This window comes from Micropterus dolomieu, linkage group LG05, assembly GCF_021292245.1.
Source record: "Micropterus dolomieu isolate WLL.071019.BEF.003 ecotype Adirondacks linkage group LG05, ASM2129224v1, whole genome shotgun sequence".
In the NCBI taxonomy this organism is placed as follows: domain Eukaryota; kingdom Metazoa; phylum Chordata; class Actinopteri; order Centrarchiformes; family Centrarchidae; genus Micropterus; species Micropterus dolomieu.
In genome coordinates this window covers 20,854,784-20,880,314 of record NC_060154.1, presented here as the reverse complement: position 1 = coordinate 20,880,314, position 25,531 = coordinate 20,854,784, and the positions used below count along the sequence as shown (strand labels likewise).

The 25,531-nt window shown below is 44.8% G+C and overlaps 1 protein-coding gene and 1 pseudogene across 1 annotated transcript; both read left to right on the top strand.

Annotated features, from left to right (window-relative positions):
- The first annotated feature begins 10,426 nt into the window (after nt 1-10,426).
- On the top strand, nt 10,427-16,122 carry LOC123971237 (annotated as a pseudogene).
- A 2,239-nt stretch (nt 16,123-18,361) lies between these two features.
- LOC123971703 (mucin-5AC-like) lies at nt 18,362-24,975 on the top strand. Its single transcript, XM_046050710.1, has 4 exons — nt 18,362-18,525; nt 20,310-20,963; nt 22,500-22,588; nt 24,323-24,975. Exons 1-4 carry the CDS (start codon nt 18,387-18,389, stop codon nt 24,644-24,646), a joined length of 1,206 nt encoding a protein of 401 aa, XP_045906666.1. The 5' UTR covers nt 18,362-18,386; the 3' UTR covers nt 24,647-24,975.
- Nucleotides 24,976-25,531: the final 556 nt, after the last annotated feature.

Below are 25,531 nucleotides of genomic sequence, written 5' to 3'. Positions count from 1 at the left end.
TCTCCTCTACCAGAGAAACAGATTACAGATTTTGGGGTTGTAGCTCAGTGGAATATACTACCAAATCAACGTCACTATAAAGAGATACTACACACCCAAATCCTTCTAGCTCCCTTCATCCCAGCATATTTAATGGTGCACCAGAGCTGGCAGCCAGAGCTAACCAGCCATGAGCAGCAATGTCTGCTTTGACAGTAGAAGCACATTCACGGACTTTCTGTGGCTGAATTTCCAAAATCTAAGCAGACAGGAATAAGCTAATTTTGAGAAAGTTGGAAAACGTCTCGGGTTACGACTGTAACCATAGTTCCCTGAGAGAGGGAACAAGACGATGCGTCATCAACGCTTTGGGAACGCCACCGGCATGAATGCGTCTGAAGCATCTATGTCAACTAGTTCAATGGAAGGAATGATCGTCACGGGCGGGTGACGTCATGACCAGGAAGAGATAAAGGCGCATCCGGTGCAGACCGGCATTAGCTTCGAAATTTGCCGAAGCAAGCCGATCACAGGGATGCAGGAAGTATGGCAGGGTGACGCATCGTCTCGTTCCCTCTCTCAGGGAACTATGGTTACAGTCGTAACCCGAGACGTTCCCTTTTGAAGGGAACTCACGATGCGTCATCAACGCTTTGGGAACGAGAATACCCAAATCGCCAGAATTACAAATGCCTGAGTGTCAGCCTGTTGTCACACCACACTAAGCACTAAGCACCTGAGAACCTGGGGCAGCATCCAGGTCCAGGCTATAAAACCTGACAAAGGTGAGCGGCGAGGACCAGCCCGCTGCATCACAAATGTCATGAAGAGAAACTCCAGATAAAAGAGCTTTAGAAGCCGCCATACTTCTAGTAGAATGAGCCCTGACCGCCAAAGGGCACGGCTGGTCAGAAGACTCATAAGATAGAGAAATAGCCTTGACTATCCACTTGCTCACTGTCTCCTTAGAAGCCGGAAGACCCTTCTTGGGTGAGCCAAAGCAAACCAGCAACTGATCAGATTTTCTAAACCTAGAAGTCCCATGAACATAAGTGTCCAGTGCTCGCACTGGGCACAAGAGGTTCAGCCTTTCCTGGTCCTGAGAAGTAAACGGATTAGGACAGAAAGCCTGAAGCACAATAGGCCTCGGAATAATAGTAGGCACCTTAGGAACATAACCATGTTTGGGATATAAGAATGCCTTAACCATCCCCGGTGCAAATTCAAGGCAGGTGGGGGAAACCGAAAGGGCCTGAAGGTCACCGACTCTTTTAAGGGACGAAATAGCTAGCAGAAAAACAGTTTTCAAAGTGAGAAATTTCTCCGAGACTGAATCTAAGGGTTCAAAGGGAGCCTTAGAGAGGCCCTCCAAAACTGTAGCTAGGTCCTAGGCCGGCACCCTAGTGCGAGTTGCAGGCCTCAGCCTCAAAGTGCCACGAAGGAAACGAGTGAGCAGGGGGTCTCGACCCAAAGATGTACCACTCACAGGGGCGTGGAAAGCCGCAATAGCCGCCACGTAGACCTTGATCGTGGATGGAGATAGTCCTGATGAAAAACGCTCTTGTAGAAACTCGAGAACCGTGTTAACTGAAGAGGTAACCGGATCCCACTGACTTTGAAAACACCAAGAAGAAAAAACTCTCCATTTCAGTACATAAAGTTTCCTCGTAGCTGGAGCTCTGGCGCTTAGAATAGTCTCAACAACGTCGGTTGAGAGACCACTCTCTATGAGTTGGGCCCCCTCAGGGGCCAAACCCATAGTTTCCAAATCTCCGGCCGGGGGTGAAATATTGTGCCCCCTGCCTGAGACAGAAGGTCTCTCCTGATCGGGATCTCCAAGGGAGAGCCGTCTAGGAGACGAATCAGGTCCGCAAACCAGATTCGACTCGGCCAGCGTGGTGCCACTAGCAATAGGCTTATTCCGTACCGGCGGACTCTTTCCAGAACTCCAGGGAGCAGAGCAACAGGGGGGAATGCGTACAGACGCGGCCTCGGCCACGTCTGAACCATAGCATCCAGCCCCAGGGGGGCTGGCTGAGTGAGGGAGAACCAGAGCGGACAGTGCGTGTGTGCTGAGACGCAAACAGATCCACTTCTGCCCGGCCATAAAACTCCCATATTTGCTCCACCACCTCGGGGTGGAGTCTCCAGTCCCCTGGCCTCAGCTCCTGCCTCGACAGGATGTCTGCTCCTATATTCAGGCCCCCTGGAATATACACTACCCTCAGAAAGAGTATTTTCCCGAAGGACCACAGGAGGATCTGGTGCGCCAGTCTGCAAAGTGGACGCGAACGCAGACCCCCCTGATGGTTCAGGTAAGAGACCACCGATGTGTTGTCTGTCCGGACAAGCACATGATGGCCTCTCAAGTCCGAGAGGAAATGTCTCAACGCATTGAAGACAGCCATCATCTCCAGGCAATTTATGTGCCAAGAGCGGTGATGACTCCTCCACAGGCCTGACCTGCTGCCGGATATGCTTTGCCCACTAAAGTAGATGTTGATGCTTTGTAGGCAAAGCCGAGGCCTTCAGAGACGATGCTGAACCAGGTGACAGATCACCTCACGAGCGTCTGTTCAGCCTGGGGCATCGACTCATAACCATACTCCTTCAAACCTTTAATGCCTGAATAAATATGATCCTGAGGACTAAATACACGGGCAGAGTAAGGCTTATTCCAAGTTCTAGATAGCTCACTATGTAGATCAGGGAAAAAAGGAAGGCCTCGTGGCGGAGGTGAAATATTAAAAGAAAGGAAACGCTAAACTAATTTACTCCTAGGACGAGCGTCCCTTTTCTCAGCTGCCCACTCAAGATGTAGTTTATCTACATCTCTAGTAATCACCTCCACCAGCTCCTCATATGCTGGGGAAGAAGGTGGTCCCCCACGTGTGTGCTTTCACTATGTTCAATGCTCAGCACATCTAACTCCTCGGAGCTAGAGCACCGAAGCAGAAGGAACCGCAGAGCGGGCTTCCGCGGGGGGAGAGCACTGGATTTCTCAGGTAAGGGAGGAGAAAAGGCCCTCGGACCCGTCTCCAACCCCTCTGAAAGATCCATTTGCGATCCCCAGGAATGCATTCTCGGTCCAGCACCCTGAGGATCGCGAGCCCGGCCACTTTCCTCGAAAAGCGCCAGGCGAGAACTGAGCGAGCGAAGCGGCAACATCTCACAATGCTGACAATCAGCCCCCTCGAAGGCTGATATCGCATGCTCCGCTCCCAAACAAACTACACAAAGCTCGTTTGTGTCCCCACCCGTTAAGTAACGCAGGGAGAGGCACAGGGCTTGTATAATTGTTTCGCCATAGTCACTCTTTCCAAACAAAGACACAGATCGCTTGCTGAGGCAACAGAAGCTAATGCCGGTCTGCACCGGATGCGCCTTTATCTATTCCTGGTCATGACGTCACCCGCCCGTGACGATCATTCCTTCCATTGGACTAGTTGACATAGATGCTTCAGACGCATTCACGCCGGGGGCGTTCCCAAAGCGTTGATGACGCATCACGAGTTCCCTTCGAAAGGGAACTTGCGTTATCATTCAGTTCCATAAAATATAGTTGTATCAACAATGTTTTGAGTCAATAACTGACTGTCCAATCAAATAATATTGCAACAATATTTACTGTCAGTTTTCACATCAAACTAGAGGGATAATACATTCTACTTTAATAATACATTAAATGTAAGTAAACTAAAGGCTTCTTTAAAAATAAATACAATTTGTTTTAAATGTGCATCTTAAAATAAAGCGCTTAATTTTAGAAATAAATGAAATAAAAAGTATAGCTTGAAGTGACTGAAGTGTAGTCTCTACCAATTTTATAATAAACACTTCTTAACAAATGAACAGCTTTAACACCTCCTCTTCTCTTTCATTCCCTCTTATCCACCACTTCCTTACTTTCTCTTGTTTAGTGAGAAATGTGAGCTCTAGCTTGTCCTGCCAGCTAGGATTGTATTTTCTGTTCCCTGAGTTCGGATTTGAGTGGGTACATTTGCTCAAAAGATTTGTGCTTTGTCTTGTAGTGGTGCTTCACATTGCCGCTTAATCGTGACAGTCTGTGGAAAGAATGTACATGTAAGAATCTGTCTATTCTTGATTAAAAGCCATGTGAAATCTCTTCTCTCTTTCGTCTCCTCTCTCCCTGTGTGTTTCTCACTCGCAGACTCGCAATGAGTCAGAGTGCACATATTTGATAGGCTGAGTAGCTTCACGTGAGACAATTGGCCGCTAAACCAGTACAGTAAATGCTAGAAAAGCTGAGCGGGTTAAAATAGAAACGCTCCGTCACAAGGTAGTAATTCTCAATTAGAAATTTTCTGTAGGTCTGGGTCCAGAGAGGGCGGCGACTGGGTCTGCCTATTAGTGACATCAGTACTATGGGATTTTTAAGACTGATACAGATTTGAGGATTTTAGAGACCTCGCCAACATACATAATGTGGTTTAAAAATTAAAGTTTGTATCGTTATAAACAGGACACTGTACAGCTGATTATGTCAGCTGATTGCTGGTTTTTGGTTCCAAATAGGTGTGCTGCCAACAGCAGAGTTGCAGAGAGCTCTCTGGTAGGCAAACTATGCAACGACAACACTCATGACATGACTGATGGATCCTTCTTCTATGTCTCTTTTTTAAATGTCATTTATTGGCTGTTATAAACAACAATACAGATTTATCTGGAATTAGCTCATATTCAACCAAGCGGGAAGCTTCTGGTCAGAAAACGTCTCAGGTTACGTATGTAACCCTTGTTCCCCGAGAAGGGCGACACTATGGGAATGCCCCTGGGCGTGGCAGGGCTGAACTATGAATGAAACTACTCCAATCCTATTGGTGTTACTACAACGGTAGTATGTGATGGCATAACTGGAGGGGGTATATAAGCACATAGGACACATTAGCCCTTTCAATGAAGCAAGGCACTCCAGGCGGGGTGAGGTGTGGTGGACCGACGCAGTGTCTCGTTTACCTTCTCGGGGAACAAGGGTTACATAAGTAACCCGAGACGTTCCCCTTCGAGGGAACTCGAACTGCGTCGGTGACGACACTATGGGAACGAGATACCCACTTAGGCCGCACCGACACCCCGCCTGCCCCCAGCGTGCAGAACCTGATGGCACGACTAAGAGGAGAGCGCACGGGTGCCGGGTGCAGAAGGCAGGTCCAGACTGTAAAACCGGATAAAAGCGTGAGGGGTGGCCCAGCCAGCCGCATCACACAAATCCTTGAGTGACGCCCCTGTGAGGAGGGCCCTAGAAGCCGCCATGCCTCGAGTACGGCCATAGGTGAAGGCAAACTGCGCACCTGATAGGCCAGGGAAATAGTCTGAACGATCCAGTTGCTGATGGTGTGTTTAGAAGCGGGGAGCCCAACCTTAGGGGACCCGAAACACACCAGCAACTGGTCTGCTTTCCTCCACCGGGAAGACATCAGAGTGTAAATACTCAGTGCTTTGACAGGGCAGAGCAGAAGTCTCCCGTCCTCCGCCGTCACATGAGGTGGGAGATGAAACGCCTGCAGCACCGTGGACCCTGCCAGTCTGGCCGGAACCTTAAGGACATAACCTGGACAAGGGTGCAGGATGGCCCTGACCCTCCCCGGGGCAAACTCCAGGCATCGGGGAGACATCGAAAGTGCCTGGAGATCCCCCACCCTCCTCAGAGAGGTGATAGCGAGGAGATTGTATATTCTAATATAATAGATATTTTACTAAATGTATCTTAATTTTTTAGTGCTATGTACTATGTAATCTTTTTTAGGGTGACTCTTACCATCTGTCTAGGGACTGCAGATGAAAAATAGCCTTTAGGCTAATTCTGGCATATTGACAGAAATGTTTATGAATATGCACTGTCCCTGTAATAAATAAATAGAAAAAAAAGAAGAAAGGTCATCTTAAGGGTCAGGTGCTTGGCCTCAGCCGACTCCAGGGGTTCGAAGGGGGCCTCAGCCAGCACTTCGAGAACCACTGCCAGGTCCCAGGTGGGAACCCTGGAACGAGTCACGGGTCTCATCCTCCGGGCTCCACGGAGGAAACGCACGACCAGCAGAAGCCTCCCCATGGGCCCATCACTCAGAGGGTCATGGAATGCTGCAATGGCAGCCACATATACTTTGAGCGTGGACGGGGAGAGGCCAGCGGAGAAAGGGTGCTGGAGGAACTCCAGCATCACAATTACCGAGCAGGTAACTGGGTCCACCGCCCGTTCTCTGCACCAGGTGGTGAACACATTCCACTTTAGGCCGTACATCCTTCTCGTGGACGGGGCTCTGGAGCTGAGCAGCGTTTCGACTGCTCCTGTCATCAGGCCCGCCTCTAAGAACTGCGCCCCCTCAGGGGCCAGACCCATAGCTGCCACAGGGCGGGGTGCGGGTGAAAGATCCGGCCCTCCGCCTGGGACAGCAGGTCTCTCCTCAGAGGGACCTGCCAGGGCGGGCCCTCGAGGAGCGATATTAAATCCGAGAACCACACTTGTGCCGGCCAAAATGGGGCTACTAGTAGTAGACTTACGCCGTCCTGGCGGACCCGCTCCAGAACTCCTGGGAGCAGAGCGACTGGGGGAAACGCATACAGACGCAGCCTCGGCCACGTTTGTACCATGGCATCCAGCCCTAGCGGGGCTGGGGGTGATAGGGAGAACCACAGGGGACAGTGTGCCGTCTCTCGGGATGCAAACAAGTCCACATCCATGGGGCCGAACTCTTCGCATAATAACTCCACCACCCCGGGGTGGAGTCTCCATTCCCCGGGCCTCAGCCCCTGTCTCGACAGCAGGTCTGCTCCTTGATTCTGGGTCCCAGGGATGTACATCGCTCTGAGGGACAGCAGTCTCTGCTGGGACCACAGGAGGATCCGATGTGCCAGTTTGCATAATGGGCGCGAGCGCAGACCCCCCTGGGGATTCAAACAGGCCACTACTGCCGTATTGTCAGTTCTGACAAGGATGTGGCGACCGCGGAGGGCGGGCAGAAAACTCCTCAGAGCTCCCGTCCCGAACTCACATTTCCAGGCAATTTATGTGCCAAGAGAAATGATACTCCTCCCAGGAGCCTCTCGTGAAGCGGCCGTCCATGACCGCGCCACATCCCGTGAGTGAGGCGTCTGTGGAAATAATTGTTCGGCGACAGATCTCAACACACGACCTTGGGACAGGAACCAAGATTTCCTCCATACAGACAGGGAACGAAGGCATCCGCTTGTAACCCGTATCAGACGGAGCGGATTTCCCCTCGGGGAGAATCCCTTGGATTTTAGCCACCACTGCAGGGCTCTCATGTGCAGTAGTCCGGAAGGTATTATACTGGACGCTGCTGTCAGAAGACCCAACATTCTCTGAAAGTGTTTTACAGTGATGGCGTGGCCTAAATGCACTCTGGTCACTGAGGATAAAATGGACTCGATGCGTGCGGGAGACAGGTGGGCCCGCATCGTCGTTGAGTCCCACACCACCCCTAGGAACGCAGTCCGTTGGGCGGGTGTCAGCACGCTCTTCTTCTCGTTGAGCCGCAGCCCCAAACGCTGAAGGTGGGCGAGGACGACATCTCGATGCCGAACCGCTAACTCTTGAGACTGGGCCAGGACGAGCCAGTCGTCGATGTAGTTCAGTATGCGGATGCCCTGGAGCCTCAACGGAGCCAGAGCTGCATCCATGCATTTGGTGAGGGAGGGGTCCTGAGTAGACCCCAATCGAGGTCTCAGGACCTCTTCCCCCGGGCCCGCCGAGAATGAATGACGGTCCTCAGATCCGTCTTCCCAGGGCGCTGTGGGCGAGAGCGCCGTCTTGCGTCCCAGGTTGGTTGAGGGGGATCCCGCGAAGCGATGCTCTGCTTCTGGCTGTGGCGGTAGGTGCTTGATGAAGGCTGTGTCCACCTTTCCTGAGCCGTCGCGGTCCTGGAGTCTGACCGGCGGGGGAGATATTGCTCAAATGCCTCTCCTTGAGTTTTGGCGTGCTGGAACCTGTTTACGACACCATCCACTGCTTCGCCAAACAGGCCAGAAGACGAGAGGGGCACATCCAGGAGAAAAGCCCTCTCCTTCCCCTGGATGCCCGATAGGTTGAGCTCCATAGCCACCAAAGCCGCCATGGATTGGCCGATGGAACGGGCCGTTTCCTTGGTCACACGGAAAACTCGTTGTGTAGATCATGGAATAAAATGTGTGTGAAAAAATGGTAGGGGCCGACGCGGGGGTGGCGCTCGGTGTTGCAGAAACCGCTCATCTAGTTTGCTGCCTACCGATGGCTGCTGCACCACCTGTGGCCAATCAATGTGCAGCTTGGCCACGGCCCGCGTCACCACTTCCAACAACTCCTCGTATCCTGGCGAGGGCTGATGACGTTCCGTTTCCTCTATGCTAAGCACATCTAGCTCCTCAGAGCCAGATCGTGTCAGCGTTTCCGGACTCGCCCCTCGAGTGGGAGAAACTGAGAAACGGGCTCCCGATCAGGGACGAGGGGAGGAGGATTCCGCGGACGAGGACCGGAAAAAGGCCTTACAAAATCATGGTGGCCTATCGGCCAAACTCAAGGCTTCAACACGGCAGTCCACAAACCAAGCGGTGACGTCACAATGACTACGTCCAATTCTTATATACAGTCAGCAGTGAGCCAGGGCTCTCAAGTCTCACGCATTCACCGTGAGACACATGCATTTCAGCCAGTTCACACGCTCACATGCCACACCTTGTATTTCTCACGCTGAGAAGTAAATTAAGAGATAACGTCCTCGAAGTTGTTAATTAATGGACAATCATATCATCAGTTCATAGCCATCTCTGTAGCCTACTAAATGCTGTTTAGCCGATCAGAAATTAAAATGTGTTGTTTCTGGGTAAACTCCGTGATCCCGCTGCAAGCACGTTCGTTACCAGGCAACATGGATGCGCGTGCACCATGGCGTGCACACATGGAGTGGAAGTCGGAAGCACAAGACCCGATGAATGCGGTAAATTTTCTTTTTTAGCATTTTGATTTTACGATTCCTGGACAAAATCACTTCATCAAAGACAGTGAGAGCAACTGATGTTGGGGAGTACAGCCAAGTGCCTTCTGAATTATTATGGATGCAGTCAAAACCTCGCCAACCTTTTTGCAACCTGCAGCTTAGGCTTTTTAATCCAGATGGGAGCAAAGTAACTCAGGCCTATTCAGATCCTTTAAAAAAAAAGAGACACAGACAGACAGGGTTAGTGACCGGGGGAACAGGGATGTTGCGAGATAAAAAGCCTGAGTCAAGCAGTGGCACCAGGTCAGGAGCAACGACGATCAAGCCGCAATTGTGTGGAGAACCGGGGTTGAAATACTGGCAGGGATGGAGTTGATTGCTGGCAGGTGTGGCAGGCAGAGGAGGAGGCTGATGAGGGGAGTAGAGGAGACAAACAGGCAGGCCAAAATACACAAGGGAAAAACAGAATCACAAGAAAAAAGGAGAAATAAACAGGACACTCACCGTCAGCCGGGCTGCCACCACAACAACCTCGTGTACTACCCACCGCTGGGCTTATCTTTGGCTACCTGAAACTAAGGACAGGACTAGAGATATTTTTCTAGATTTTGGCTGTGGACGGAAAGCTATCATCCATCATGATGGTGAAAACGGCTGGCCTTGAGCCACAGTGCTTTAAGTGGGAGCCCCCTACCCTGTCATCAAGGCATTTAAATGTGCAACAAACAATTACAACACAAAACATCCTTCATAAGCTTGGCACACAGCTGGGCATGATGGTGTAAAATTGACATAAATAATAAAGTCACATTTTCTTTTCAGGTAAGATGAGCAGGACATAGTGGAGATGCAACCTCCATCATTATTTGCTGTATTGGACTCAAAAAGTCACATCTCCACTTCTCTTGTACTTTCTTTCATGAATGAGTACATGGTAACATGGCTGAGAACAGTGTCCTCCAAACTGGAGAAAATCTACAATGCCAATTGTAAAACCCACTGCATTTGCCATTTCTCCCTCATCACCAGCAAAAGTTTTGCAATTGCTCGACAGTTTTACCTTGAAGCTCGAGGCTGGATAATTTAGAGTGGTCAAAAAGATAAGTGAAAAGTTTTAGTGGAAGAACAGGTTGACTCAGTGATTACTCTTTTTTGTCTGACCTAAAAGTTGGAAATTGTAGCTTGTTTACAGTTGTCTCGGCCAGCATAATAATCTCTTATTGTTGCATGACATATTGTCTGACGCAATGATAACTGATTCCCCAAAGATAAAATCAAGCCTGTAAAACACTGCAACAGAGGTGATGTTCAATAGAGCTGGTGGACACTACCAGCAATGAGCAGGGAGACACAAGGCAGAGAAGCCAAGAGACTGAAACAAGAAACATTAAAAGTAGGTATTACTGATCAACTGTTTCCTCACAATGATTGTACTTTATTTTCATGAGTTATCAATATCATTTACAGAATACTGTCTTTGTTGTCATTTCAGGTTGATGGAAAACTACAGCTACAACAGCTTCATACTCCAACTGGAGGGGTTCAGTGTCACGAAGGATTCAATGTACCCTGTCTTTTGCCTGTTCTTTATTTCCTACATTCTTTCAATGGTTCTGAATTTAGGCCTTTTGGTTATAATTTGGATTGACAAGAACCTTCACCAGCCCATGTATCTGCTGTTATGCAACCTGTCAGTCAGTGACATTATTGGAAGTACTCATATTTTGCCCCGTTTGCTTGTAGATATCTTGAGGCCTCCCTCTGAGCAACTCATCAGTTATTATGAGTGTGTGGTCCAAGCTTTCACCACACACGTTCGCTACCACTTCCCACACTCTGCTCATGATTATGGCCTTTGACAGATATGTGGCCATCTGCAATCCCCTGCGCTATGCTGCCATAATGACCAACAAGATGCTGATCAAGCTGACAGTTTCTGCCTGGGGAGTGGCCTTTGTTCTGGTCGGGATTCTTCTCGGTCTGACCATACGGCTGAACCGATGCAGGACTCTGATCACAAATCCTTACTGTGACAATGCCTCACTGTTTAAGCTCTCCTGTGAAGATATATTCATTAATAACGTCTACGGCCTCAGTTACACTGTAGTCTTGCTCACCTCCTCTATAGGCAGCATGGTTCTCACCTATGCTAAGATTATGATAGTCTGTCTGACCAGTAAGAACAAGTCTTTAAACAATAAAGCCTTAAAGACCTGTAGCACTCATCTGTTGGTGTACATGATCATGCTGATCAGTGGATTTATTGTCATTGTTTTGCACCGTTTCCCTCAGTACTCAGACTACAGAAAACTCTCTGCCATTCTGTTTGTTGTCACCCCTGGTATCCTCAACCCCATTATTTATGGTGTGCAGTCCAAAGAAATACAAATATTCTTATTTAAAATATTTTGGTCTAAAAAATGCTTGGCATTGTGTAAAAATCATCAAGAACATGAACACTGAAAGAATGCTCTTTTGCAATCAAACATTCTGTTTGTGTTTAAAACATATGAAAACTATGCTTTCTAACTATGTATTTATGTGGTTAGAGCTAAACATGTATGATTGGTTGACATCCACAGACATTAATGGATACAAAAATCTAAATCTTTACACACAGTAAATACTGTAATAATAATAACTTTGATTTATATAGCGCCATACTGAGCATTAGAATACAGCACAATCAGAAATCACACAATAAAACATGGCATATATGCTCTGTAGATGTGAACAGCTTTGCACATTGCTTGGCGTAGTTGGTATTTAAAGAAGTCATCTATTCTAATTCAATACTTCAGTGTAATGAGGTGTTGATAGGAATGACTATTGTAAGTACCATGTTGTTAAAGGTTTCCTTTCATTAAAAAATGTGTTCTGTGGCCTTGCCCTCACTAGCCTGCTGCTTTCTGCCTGGAGTCAGTCCAGTCAGTGTTCATTTTGTTAGTGAAAACTATTATGGACATTTTTTGTTGATGACCTTTCACATCAAAAACAAGGAGAGAACTATATTAAAAGTATTCAGTGATTAAATTTATTAATTAATGGAAAACTATGGTGTAGTATAATTTGAATTGAGGGATTATTAGTGACTTTAAATAATAATAAATAAAGTGGTATCTACTTGGTCAAAATTATTTTTCTAAAGATTTTTTGAAATGCCCGATTTTGTCCCTATCACTTTTTTGAAAGCATTTGTTAAAAATCTTTTGAAAAAAAATAAAAGCTTGCAACATCAGCGTAACCAGGTAATTTTTCTGGGGCTCAATGTTTTGACTGTAGCACCGAATGTAACTCAACACCAACATCAAAAATGTTTTCTGTATTGATATGCAATAATCTTTATGACGCAGCTTGTCTTGCAGGTCTTCAAAGAACGGAGGCTACTACATTTTATTTGAAGTTTGCGTAACGTGACCCCCCCACCGTTACTCAGCCTCCCTGTATAGAGAGAGAGAGAGAGAGAGAGAGAGAGAGCATTGCTCACAGCTTCAGGGCTCGTCAGTTTTTTTCAACTTTAATCAAAACATTTAGATATAAATGTTGTCAGTCAGTGACTAGTCAGTGTATTTGCTACACAAATGGTTAACAGTCCGTCACAAAGTAGTGAGAGAATAGCATGACACACTTGACTGCGACACAGACGACTCAAACTACTGTCGCTCTCGTTGCTGTCTCTGTCCTCAGAGACACTTTGCTCTGTTTGACAGTCTCTCTGCTCCAGGATGTTTCCCTCTGAAGCGAGTGAGCTGAACTTTATCAGAGGTGCTTGAGTTTACATTTGTGTGGATTTGTGGTGAGATTTCTGCCTGATCACAAAAGTTTTTAGTTTCAGTTTTCTACCTCTGATGAAGAGCAGTGTGCTCGTCTCATCGAGTAATAATAATAATAATTTTATCTATAGGCGACTTTCTGAACACTCAAGGTCACCTCACAAAACATAATAAAACAGTACAGCAATAAATCGATGAAATTAACAACTATAATTACAGTGCATAAAAACAGGCTACATAACAAGTGGAAACAAAGTATGTTGTGACCTGATAAATAATGATCATGTGGGAAATGCCAGTTTAAAAAGATGTGTTTTCAGGCAGGATTTAAAAATGGAAAGCGAGTCAATGTTTCAAATGTCTGGTGGAAGAGAGTTCCAGAGACGAGGGGCAGAAGGGCTGAAGGCTCTGAACCCCATAGTGGTCAAACGACCAGGAGGTACAGTGAGGTTAATAGAAGAAGAAGACCTAAGAGTACGGGTGGGTGTGTTAATATGAAGGAGGTCAGTGAGGTACAGAGGAGCGAGGTTGTGAATGGCCTTGAAGGTCAGGAGCAGGGTCTTGAAATCAATACGGTATTTAACTGGGAGCCAATGAAGCTGCTGAAGGACAGGAGTGACATGATTAATAGAAGGGTTTCTGGTGATGATATGGGCAGCAGAGTTCTGAACCAGTTGAAGTTTATGTATGGATTTGAGAGGAAGATCAACAAGAAGAGAATTACAATAATTAATGCGGGATATGACCAGTGTGTGAACGAGAATGGCTGTACCAGTGGGAGAGAGAAACGGTCAGAGGCGATTAATGTTACATAAATGGAAATATGCAGACCCAGTGACATTATTAATGTGAGCTGAAAGTGTGCTGTCGACGATCACACCCAGACACTTGACCTGAGGGGAGGGGGAAGCTGGGGAGTTTTCAATGGTAAGACAAAAACTGTCAGATTTAGTCAGTGGATTTGGTACCAATGAGGAGAAGTTTGAGGAAGTTGCAGGAGAACCAGGATTTGATTTCCGTTAGGCAGTCAGAAAGGGAGGTGGGTGGGAGGGATGTGGTAGGTTTGGTGGACAGGTAGAGCTGGGTGCCATCCACATAGCAGTGGAAATGGATGTTAAATTTATGGATGATATGGCCAAGAGGAAGTAGATAAATGATGAACAGAAGGGGCCCTAGGACAGAGCCCTGGGGAACACCAGTTGTGACAAGGGATAGCTCTGATTTAAAATGTTTGAGTTGAATGAACTTAGTGCGGCCAGAAAGATGCAACTGTTTTATCAAGGACTTTAGAAGTAAAAGGTAGGTGAGAAATAGGACGAAAGTTGATGAAATTATTGGAGTCTGCACCAGGTTTCTTAAGTATAGGAGTTATTGCAGCTGATTTTAGAGACGAGGGAACAATACCAGAGGTGAGAGAGGAATGTATAATGGTAGTTATTTGGGAAGAGAGCGAGGGTGAGCAGGCTTTTACTAAGATGGTTGGAAGAGGGTCAACCTGACCACTTGTCAGCCTTGTCAGACAGTCCCAGACAGGCTCTGTGTCTGTCAAGCGGTCTAAAGGGGGTAGCCTGCTACCATATCAGCAGAGCAATCATGCAGGGTAATGCACAGCAGAGGGGCAGGTAGATTTTGTTAAAATATTCTGACTTCATTCTCATTAGATTGTGATTGTATTTTCATAATATTACTACTTTTGTCTCAAAATATTTTTCTGCAAATGTCAGAGAACACACATATGTGGGGGGGATTCTGAATTTGCAGAAAGTTTTGAACATGAGCAGAAAAAGGGCTGAAACAGAGGAGCTATTAAACTCCAGGAGTTTATAACTGAATTAAAATTAATTAATTTCTCATTGAGGTGAAAAGGTGCCACATGCACATTTAAAGACTTTACTTCAGTCATGTCTGTATGTGTGCTGACTCAGTGGGGATTAAATAAAATGAGAAAAGATATACAGGATAAACATATCTGACAACAATACAGAGTGCCTGAAAGCCTTATATTTATCCATTATATTACACGACATTTTTACATTTTGAATTGTCACAAGGATCACCTGAAATTTGTATTTCCTTTTATATAAATAGACATTTCCTCAATAAATTGGTGCAGAACAGTTCACCAGAATGCAGGAAATTAGTTTCAAGCCCAAAGTTTTCACCCACAGACGCACCCCCTCCAATTAATCAGTGTTGATTATTATCAGTAGTAATTATAAAAACTGGAATAATGTATCGATATATTATACATAATTAAAATGTAGCTTAATGATTTATAGGTAAAATAGGTATAAGGTTCAGTTTCTTGGCACCGGGATGCCAATGCCCCCAGTTGTCCCCATCACCTACTACAGCAGCAGGCTCTAGCCGCAACTTCAGGCACCGAGATGCCAGCTTCTGCCGCTATTCACTCTCATCAACTTCAAAAGCTTTATCAGCCCCTGCAGCTCCCGTCAGTCGGAGCCCTGGGCACCGTGATGCCGGTGCTTTCCTCCACAGCAATTTCCTTATTCTCTTCATTCCGGTCTTCATCTTCAATACATGCCAGCCCAACAGACCACAGCTACAACTTCACACTGTCCTCAGCTTATCCTCCAACCCACCATCCTAACATCCCTGTCTACCTCCCAGGGAGATCCTTGACGGTAATTACATGGATATCGTGCTCCTAATCATGCCTTCCCTCCACCAACCACTCGCCGAAAATCTACTTCTAGAAGCCCTTTGCTGGATCCTGCTAAATAACCACAAGGTTCCATTTCTCATCCATCTCTTGGACGACTTCCTCATCATTTCCCCTCTCTCATCACCACCCACTTCAGGTCTGGTCGCACTGACATCAGTATTCTCTGACCTTGGGGTCCCACTAGCAGTAGAGAAAACAGAGGGCCTCTCCGCATCCCTCGAGTTCCTGGGGATCACCCTAGACAAAAACCTGTTCCAGGCTTCTCTTTCAATTGACAACCTCAAACGCATCACCTCCTCTCCCTCCTAGCCACCTCAACTTTGCCTTTCGCATCATCATTCAGTCGTTTCCTCCATACCATCAATGATGAGTTCTCTTTGCCTGGACAATCTAAGCCGCGCCAAACTTACAACGCTTAACCTGGCACTCAAGAGGAAGTTTTATTTATATAGTGCTTTCCAGAGCTCAAGGTCGCTTTACATGGTACATTTACACACTAACACACAACTTACAATCACATAGGATACATATAGTCATATTTAAACGAAGTACATGTTAAATAGATATGTTTTTAACTGTGTCTTGAATGTAGCCACAGATGAAATATTTCGAAGTGAAAGGGGCAGTGAATTCCATAATTTTGGAGCATTAACACTAAATGACCTTCCACCTACTGTAGACAACCGGAAACGAGGGATGGACAATAAACCAAGTTCAGTTGATCTGAGAGACCGTGCAGGGCGATAGGTGAAAAGTATATCAGACAAATATGGGGGTGCAAGACCATTTAATGCCTTAAATGTTAGAAGCAATACCTTAAAGTGGATACGTGATGCCGCGTGTAGCCAGTGAACGTCATGAAGCGCCGGAGTAATGTGAGCGGAACGCCTGGTGGAGGTGAGAACTCTTGCTGCTGAGTTTTGAACGTACTGTAATCTTGCAATAAGTTTTTTGGGAAGACGAAGAAATAAAGCATTGCAATAATCCAGACGTGATGTGATTAATGCATGGATTAAGATTTCAGCGTCAGCTAAAGTGAGAGAAGATCTTAGATGAGCAATTTTCTGAAGATGAAAGAGAGTTTTTAACAAGAGAAGAAATATGAGAGCCAAAAGATAGAGTTGAGTCGAATAAGACACCGAGGTTACGACTCAGTGATGAAGGCTTAATATGGAAACCATCAATATGGAAGGACTGGTCCATCCATTTGACTGAGGCAGCAGAGTCGATCACTAACATCCAATGCTTGATGTCCCTGATACAAGCAGTGAGTGAGTCAGGCAGGGATGGCCTATCAGAGCTGGTGGTGAAATTTGGATGTCATCAGCATAGCAATGGAATTGAAGTCCATGCCTGTGTATGATGTTACCGAGTGGGTGTATGTAGATGATGAACAATAGTGGACCAAGAACTGAACCTTGAGGAACACCCTGTGTAAGTGAAATAGTGGCAGAATTATGACCTTGTATGCTGATATAATACTTTCTGTCGCTGATATAGGAAATAAGCCAGGAAAGAGCGGAACCAGTGATGCCGATATCAGAAAGCCGAGAAATAAGTAGTTCATGGCAGACTGTGTCAAAAGCAGCGCTTAGATCAAGGAGCATCAAGATGTTTATCAACCCTGAATCCATGGACAAAAGAATGTTAACCACACGCAGAAGAGCAGTTTCAGTGCTGTGAGATGGGCGAAAACCTGACTGAAAAGGTTCAAAAAGACCATTTATATCCAAATAAGATCACAATTGCGAAGCAACAACCTTTTCAAGGATTTTGCTTAAAAATGTTAAATTGGATATTGGTCTGTAATTGTCCATGTTTAGATGATCAAGGCCAGGTTTTTTAAGAATGGGGTTTTTAATTCTGCTGGGACAATAGCAGAAGCTAAACTACAGTTTATCATATGCGTTATGAATGGTGCAACCTTGAGGACACACATCTTAAGCAAAACAGTAGGTGTAGGATCGAGCCGGCAGGATGTAGAATTTGACTTCATAATTAGATCACTTATGGCAACAGGAGTAGTCAGAGTAAAAGTAGAGAGAGTTTGGACCAGATGACATTAAGTTTGAGTCACTTGTATGAGTGTTTTTGGTGATGGAATAAGTGATTGACATCAATTTGTCTGAAAAGAATTTAGAGAAGCTATTTACAAGCTCCTCAGAGCCTGACATAACATGTTGTGGTGGATTTGTGAGTTTGTTAACGCTAGCAAAGAGTGATTTGGGTCTGCATGTGGAATTCCTAATAGTAGAGGAGAAATAAGAGGATCTTGCATTGTTAAGGGCTGTACGGTAGTTAAGCAGTTCGTTAAGCATGTTCTTTAAGAGCCAAAGAGTGCACAATGAGTCCAGTTTTCCTGTATAGTCTTTCTAGGCGGCGACCCTCAGTTTTCATCATTCGAAGTTCAGGAGTGAACTAGGGTGAGGTACGTGTAAGTATGTACACTGTATAGAACAAATCATGTTCAGAGGGACTGTATATAGATATGGACGTAGTGTCTGTGACGTCACCCATAGCGTTCTGAAGTGCCGTTTTGAAGCTAAAAGTTGGCGGAGCTGGCCGGAGCCATCTTGCAGCTCGTCACCGCATGTCAGCAGCAGCACACTGATTTTATTTTATTACTACTTTTGTCAGTTTCAAGTTATTTTAGAGACCATTGTGGGTTTTTCTTTCTTAAATGAAAGGGTACCAGACTTGCTTGCCAATCCCAAGTGCCATACGCCTCCTGTTACGATCCTACTCACCAATTGGAGTGGGCACAGGGTGGGTACATTTTACAACAACAAACGAAACTAGAGGAGAACATGGGATAAACACAATATCTGGCAGAAAAATCTCAATTAGATTTTCTCCCCAAATCGTTCAGCCTAATCTGAAAGCTTTCTAGTTTGGAGACAAACTTGTGTTTTCCTGCTCAGATCTGAATTTCTCATTAGTTCTGCCTTGAATCTTTGATCTCTCTCCTCACACCATCCTTCTCCCTGTATTTCTCAGATGCTGTTAGTGTCGTCCACAGAGCCTCGTACCCTGAGGAACCGTGATCCTCCCCAGGTCCAAAGACCACCCACAGACGAAGACAGGCCCATTGGTCGCACCGTCCCTTTGAGACCAATGCCTCGTTTGCCAGTCCAAGGTGTCGTCCTCAACTTCCTCTGTCAAATTTACAAGAATTTGGTTGACGCTAAATATCTGATATCAGGAGCCTTTGTCATTTCCAACTGATATAAAGGAGCAATATAATAATGGAGCCACCTGCCTGACCATCTAGTCAGGTCAAGTAAATTTTATTTATCCAGCCCAATTTCACAAATTTACCTCAATGGGCTTCACAATCTGTACAGTATACACCCCATGTCCTTTCACCCTCAATTTGTATAAGGAAAAACTTGCAACAATGTTGCAAAAATGCAACAAAGCACAACAAAGGAGGAATCCCTCTCCCAGGATGTACAGACATGCAGTAGATTCAATGTATAAAAAAAGTTAGTCGGTAGAATAGTTAACTGTTAGTCAGAATAGACTGACACAGTAATATGACTGTCTAGAAAATCAGGATGACAAAACTATAAATTATAGATTGTAAACCTGTATAAAGAATATGGATCTGGGAGGACGTCAAACAACAGATGGCACCTAAGCTACACAACCTCCTCTCCTGGAAAGAGCTCAGGCAAAGCAAACGGACATAAGACAAAGCTGGAGCATACCACAGACACAGAAAATAAATACACAGAGGAAACTCCACATAAGCAGTCCATAAAAATAGTTTCCTTTTTTTTGCATATTTTATTCTTTGTTTTGGTGTAAAATAACCCTCATTGTTAACATTTTTTGAAGTTGGTAAAAAGGTAGGTGTTTTAAGCCCAATTCAGACGGGATTAACATCACAGATGGAGAATGAAATATTTACTGTGCTGCTATATAATTTTGCTCATCTCTCTGGACGGCAGAATGCTGTAAAGTTAGAATGCTATCAAAAATAGACATGTTAATATATTATATTTATCAATTAACAAAATGCAACAAAATGAGTGAACTAAAGAAAACAGCATCAGTTCTTCTTGGTACACTTGCACAAACTCAGGGATTTTGTAGGCATATCATCAGGTGTATGATTAAACAGTTACACCAAACAGGTGCTAATGATCACCAATTCAATATGTAGGTTAAACACAGTCATTAAGTGAAAGAGAAACAGCTGTGTAGGAACAGCCAAACTCAGCTAACAAGATGAGGCTGCTGAAGACAGTTTACTATGGCAAGACTGAGCACAGCAACAAGACACAAGGTAGTTACACTGCATCAGCAAGCTCTCTCCCAGGCAGACATTTCAAGTTAGACAGGGGTTCCCATTTGTGCTGTCCAAGCTCTTTTGAAGAAGCTCAAACAATATGGTGAGCAGTACAAAAATGAGTGTCTGCAAGCAACAGTGAAGCATGGTGCTTCAAGTTTGAGTTGAAAGTTGGGGATTTGGTCAGAATGAATGGTCTCCTCAGTGTTGAGAAGTACAGGCTCCAAATGTATTCTGCAGCATGAGCCCAAACACACAGCAAAAGTCATTAAGAACAATCTTCAGCTATCTTCACCTTGATAATGACCCCACAGAGGTTAAGTAGCTGGGACTCCCCGAGAGTCAGTTAGAATTGAAGAACCCTCTTGGAGAGCCGAAATATCTTCGAGTATCTTGAACCAAGTCCACTTGTCCTTGATTTTAACCCACTTTGGATAACTTGGACATAATTTGATTTGGACTAGTTTGAATTCTGACCATAAACATCCTCCATAGCCCCTTGACCCTGAGATCATACTCAATGCAGATGAATCTCCGTGGTCAAATGTATTGCCGCTTTCCTCCATATTACTGTGATAACAAGAGCATTTTACAGCTTTTACAATGTAGTATTTCCCCCACTTTAGGTATGTCTCCTGGCACCAACAAAGCCTGTCCTCTCCTGGTACTCAAGACTCCAATGCCAACCACAGGCCCAGCCAAAAGACTCCCAGCACCATCCCAAGTGGTTAGAGTGCCAAACGGCAAAATCCCTCCACCCCACCAACAGCTTTCTAACACAGCTGGAACCTCCTCCTGCCAGTCTGCTGCAGCAAAAATACTCACTGCGCCTTCTACATCCCCACGGCCTGCCTCACAGACCCTGACACCAATTCCAGGACAAGTTACACCCAGTTCTAGCTCCGGAGCGGTTTTAAAAAATGTTTGCAATTCTATAAATCAGCCCTCAGAGCATCACCCCACCACCACCACCACCACCTCTTCTTCAATGCCAACTTCATCCATCTCTGCCGCCAGTATATCTCAAGTCCCCAGTACTGCGCCATCCTGTGTTGCATCTTCCAGTTTAACCACCTCTAGCAGCTCCTCCACCCGCTCTGTGTCACCACTCTCCACCCCTGCCACAGCATTTCATGCCAGGTTTGGTCGCACCAGCAAATATTCCACAAAAGACAGTCCTAGGATGTTTGGCATCAAGTGCGTAGTGGACTTTGAGAGGATCTATCGCTACCTGAGTGTCATCCACAAACCGAATGAGGAGTGTAATCTTACCCCCATGGGTGAGTCATATTGGCATCTTTTTAACTGACTTTTAACAGTCTGTGACCCAGATTAAGGCCTTTGTGTTTTGCCTTTTTTCAACATCCCCAGCACAAACCTCAGTTTATGTCTGTCACTCAATAAAGATGTCAATACACTATTATGGGGGGATATTAGCCCGTAAAACAAAACAAAAAGAAAATACTGAACTTTTTCTGAAACCAGCACTACCATGATCTTGAAAGAAAAAGTCCACATCTAAAGTTGCCATTTGAAGTCATTTGAGGCTAGAAGTTAATGAGTTGAGCCCATTTTTTGGGTAGTGTTCATGGGCATTTTTGGCGAGGAATTGTTATTTTTCCCTTGCCGATGCCCCTTGACATGATAGGCACGCATTCTTCCTGGTTCTGTAGGAGATGTTTGTGGAGGGGGAGACATCAATAATAGTTTACCATGGTATTTGGTTTATTTCGCATGCTATTTATTTCCATCCTATACTATTCTACAGTAATAGTCTGTTTATTTTAGCTAGAATAAGCTATTTACTAAATACCTTGAAGAGTGTCCTAGTGTGCAAAAACAATAGATCTGCAAAATCTCATTTTTCTGCTCTGTTGCCTACTCAACCCATCAAAGATATTTTCCTCTACCTCTTCACTTTCAAAAATCAGCTCAAAAGCCTCAGCTGTAATATAATTCTTCTTTGCCATATCTTTGTATCTTTTTTCTGTCAATGCAGTAACTTCGACAACTTCTCTTCTTTTGAGCCCATTACAAAAAGCAAAGTCTCGAAATTAATGAAACCCACAGGGGCCAAAAGGAGTGTCTGATTCATAAACATGACTTTTCTCTGTATTGCACCAACAAAGATGGTGGATGAGAATTGATCAATAAACATACAGAAAGAATGGGCAGTGCCCAGGCAAAGGGAGAGACCTTTGTCTGAGCTGAGGTGGAGCAGGTGAACAGTTTCAGGTTTCTGGGAATCAACATCATAGAGAACATGGTCATCTCACATCTCCACGCTGGTGAAGAAAGCTCAGAAATTACTGTATTATTTAAGGAAACTTAAGAAGGCTAAAGATTTAGGCTTTAGATTTGTGCTTTTACTTTGCATAGAAGACCCAATCAGGAAGCCAGATGCGTCCTTTTACCTGTCTGCACTAAAACGCAACGGGAGGTGCAAACATAGCAAAAGGTCTGTGTTTTAAAATGAAAACGTAGTGGTGTGGATCTAGCTGCAGAGAGCAGATCATGTATTCTGTTGTGCTGCTCAGTCCCCTTCAGTGGAGACAGAAAACCTTTAAATAATTCCCACTGAAGCAGGTATTGATTCCTGTCCGCAGCCAAGGCTCTGCTTTATCAGACGTAATTATCGACTGAAATGCTAATATTGGAACAATAAAATACATTTCTCATTTATCAGACAAAACAATATCAGCCACTGAAATATTGTGCATCCCTAATATATTTCTAACTGTTATATTTCTGGAGTTATTTATAAGACATTTCCCACCACTGCAATTAAATGAATTAATTTCCCTAATATCTTCCAGAGAGTGCTATTGTGTTGGACCTGTTGATGTCTCTCCCAGAGGAGCTTCCGTTGCTGGACTGCAACAAACTGCACAAACATCTGGTCCAGGTATAACTGGCTGTACAGTAATAAGTTGCTTACTGGCTACAGTAAACGGATAAAATATTGAATTTTAAATATGAATTAAAACCTTTGGTGCATGGTTGGGCCATTAGTTCTACTGCCTTCATGAGCCAACAATTTGGTCTCTGGTCTGTCAAGTCAACGTAAAGATGTGTCTGGAAAATCCAGTTGCTCAGTGTGTGTGTTTTCTAAATTAGTAGCATAACAGTTTTAAAGGTAGAAGAAATGGAACATTGACTGGATGGATCATAAAGTTAGTTTTATTCTCAGGTATGCAGGTTTTGTTCTTTTTAAGTAAATCATTTACAGTAGCTAACTCAGAGCTCAGTCTATTTGTAAATTTGGCAAATCAGATGCCTTTTTATTTAATTAGTTATAAATGTGTTCCTCCTCCACTTACATTTGGGCTATATGAGTGTAGCAGAAATAACAAAGTAAAGGAGATGATTGAACTATTCAGATCAACATGCAAAACTAGCAACTACACAACATTTAATACTAAAACTACAAAAGTTTGCCTGACCAGTCCCTGGAAGCCCAGGAAGGCCTTGCTCTGTGAGCTCCATGTCCGCAACTCGGACTTGCAATAGAATGTACAAGCCCACACGAAGAGCCAGATTGTACAAATTGTGAGGTGAGGTCGCCTCAAAAGAGTGACCTGTGCAGACATAATCTCTCCAGCAGAGGGCAGCATGAGTCCATAAGTAGGTTTTTGTTCAAAAAGGAATATATTTTCACTACCGTCTGGTGATTTGTATCAAATTTCATACACTGAATCTGGATCTCTAGTGGATGCCAGAGATGAGGACTCGAGTCCGACTTAAGTCGCACACACAGTGACTTCAGACTTAACTTGAGACTCGTCCTCGAAGACTTCAGACTCGACTCGGACTCGAGGTGCCGGACTCGTGAACAGTGTTTATTTTTAGGAAATGTCTGATGAGCTTGCTGTTATTCCCCTCCCTTCGTTACCTATAACCCACCTACATAACATGTAGTATATATTAATATAATAAAAAAATTAACGTCTGCTGCAGGTTACTGGTTTATTGTTGATCATGTAACATTATAGTTTTATTTAGTTATAACGTTACACTGGTTTGACAGTCTGGGGTGTGTTGACTTACAGTAGTTTATAAGCTGTCATTAGTTGTAGACGCATTGTTCATTAGGATACATGGTTGTGCTCTGTGAAAAACATGTTACAGGTTTATTGTTGATCACGTAATGTTACAGTTTTATTTAGTTAACTGCATTGCACATTACATGGTTAAGTGAAAAACGGGTTACAGTTAGAGAATTCCTTGCGATGCAGTCTGGATTGAACGCATCAGGTGATACAACATTCATTATAGCCACGAGTGGCTTGAGACTTGACTTGGACTCTAGCTCAAAGACTTGTGAGCTTCTCTGGTGGATGCAAATAGCAAACAAAAAATGTGTCCAGTTAATTTTGTAAAAATATGTAACACCACCCCTAATCTGTGCATTCACACCAAGTGCATTTCAGTCAGTAAGTAGTTACAGTAATACCTACTTACTGAGTGAAGCTTTTATCACCAGCACTTGAGTTGAGTCCAGCATTTTCTGGAAGCTGTATGTATCACTACAGACCTGGTACACACTGAACTTGTAAAAGTATTGGTACAAACATTTTTTGGTAATTTTCTAGCAGAATTAGGTATGAATTAACCTCAACAGCCCTTTTTCTGTCTTCAGGTGTACCAATGTCTCTCATCCCCTGCTGACTCCAAGATTGCAAGAGAAATGTTAAAAGACCTGAAGGGAAGATTCTGTGCTCAGACCGAGGCACCAAGCTGTCAAGACGGCACCAGAACAAACAGTCAGCAGAATGCAGCTGGGACTGCTGACAGCAGTGATACCACGGACAGTGGAGTGCAGAAACTGCAGTCAGAGGAAGCTGAGTGCCAATCATCAGGGAACAATAACACATCCAACCCATCAGGAGATGCAGATGTGATGGGACTCTGCCCCCCCCTCAACCCTTTTATGGTGCCACTGAAACTGTTGATGCGCAGATAGATCAGGGTTCAAAATTTAGAATGTAATTGTTTATTGAGCATGCACTAAACCTACGTTCTATAATAATACATTATTTTTATACCCATTCTAGAGTTGAGAACCAAATTATTTGGTTAGAGGTTACTGGGCTTGGGACAGAACCTTAGTATCTACCAGAATCTCAACCATTGAAAGTTGGAATGAGATGTCTGGTCAGATTCATTGTATTGTTGACTTATTTTTTGATTGGATAGTTTCTTGTTTAAATCAGAATTTATTCAATTTTACACTTATTTATTTCCTGTTCATCTGCTTTTGTTAAGACAACATTAAACTGATGCATAAACTGACCTCATAAAATGTTTGTGTGTATATAAATTCTCTTGAAATCCTCTGCAACCAACGTTAGTGCAGTGGGCCCTGGGTTCCTCTTGGTGCAGGACAATACCCAGCCTCACATGGCCAGCGTGTGTAGTGACTGACCTGACCCTCACGTTCCCCAGACCTGAATCTATTTGAGAACCTCTGGGATAAAGGTGCATACGAGGCCGCCAAGCAGCACCACAGACAGTCCAGGAGATCACTGATGCCCTGATCCAGGTCTAAGAGGAGCTCTCCCAGGACACCATCCGCCATCTCATCAGGAGCGTCCCCAGACGTGAGGAGCTAATTACCTGGCCAGATGTTTTCTGATTAGGTGATCATGAAAGGCCTCTTCCTTTTCTCTCACTTGGGTGGGACCTGGGACTTGTTTTTGTTGCTGCTGCTGCCTCCATCTCTGCTACAAGTTCTGTTGTTGTGGCGCTCTGGAGGCTTTATGTGATCTCCTCAGTGCCTTGTGTTATGCAGTGTTGCTTTGCTCATCATCCTATGGGATGCATCACAGGCATATTTGCGTTTCAGCTG

Excerpts from the sequence above, each read along its gene's own strand:
- LOC123971703 (XM_046050710.1), top strand. The coding sequence starts at position 18,387 with ATGCTGTTAGTGTCGTCCACAGAGCCTCGTACCCTGAGGAACCGTGAT. Across the intron at positions 18,526-20,309 it reads GCCTCGTTTGCCAGTCCAAG|GTATGTCTCCTGGCACCAAC; the intron begins GTGTCGTCCTCA and ends CCCCCACTTTAG. Across the intron at positions 22,589-24,322 it reads TGCACAAACATCTGGTCCAG|GTGTACCAATGTCTCTCATC; the intron begins GTATAACTGGCT and ends TTCTGTCTTCAG.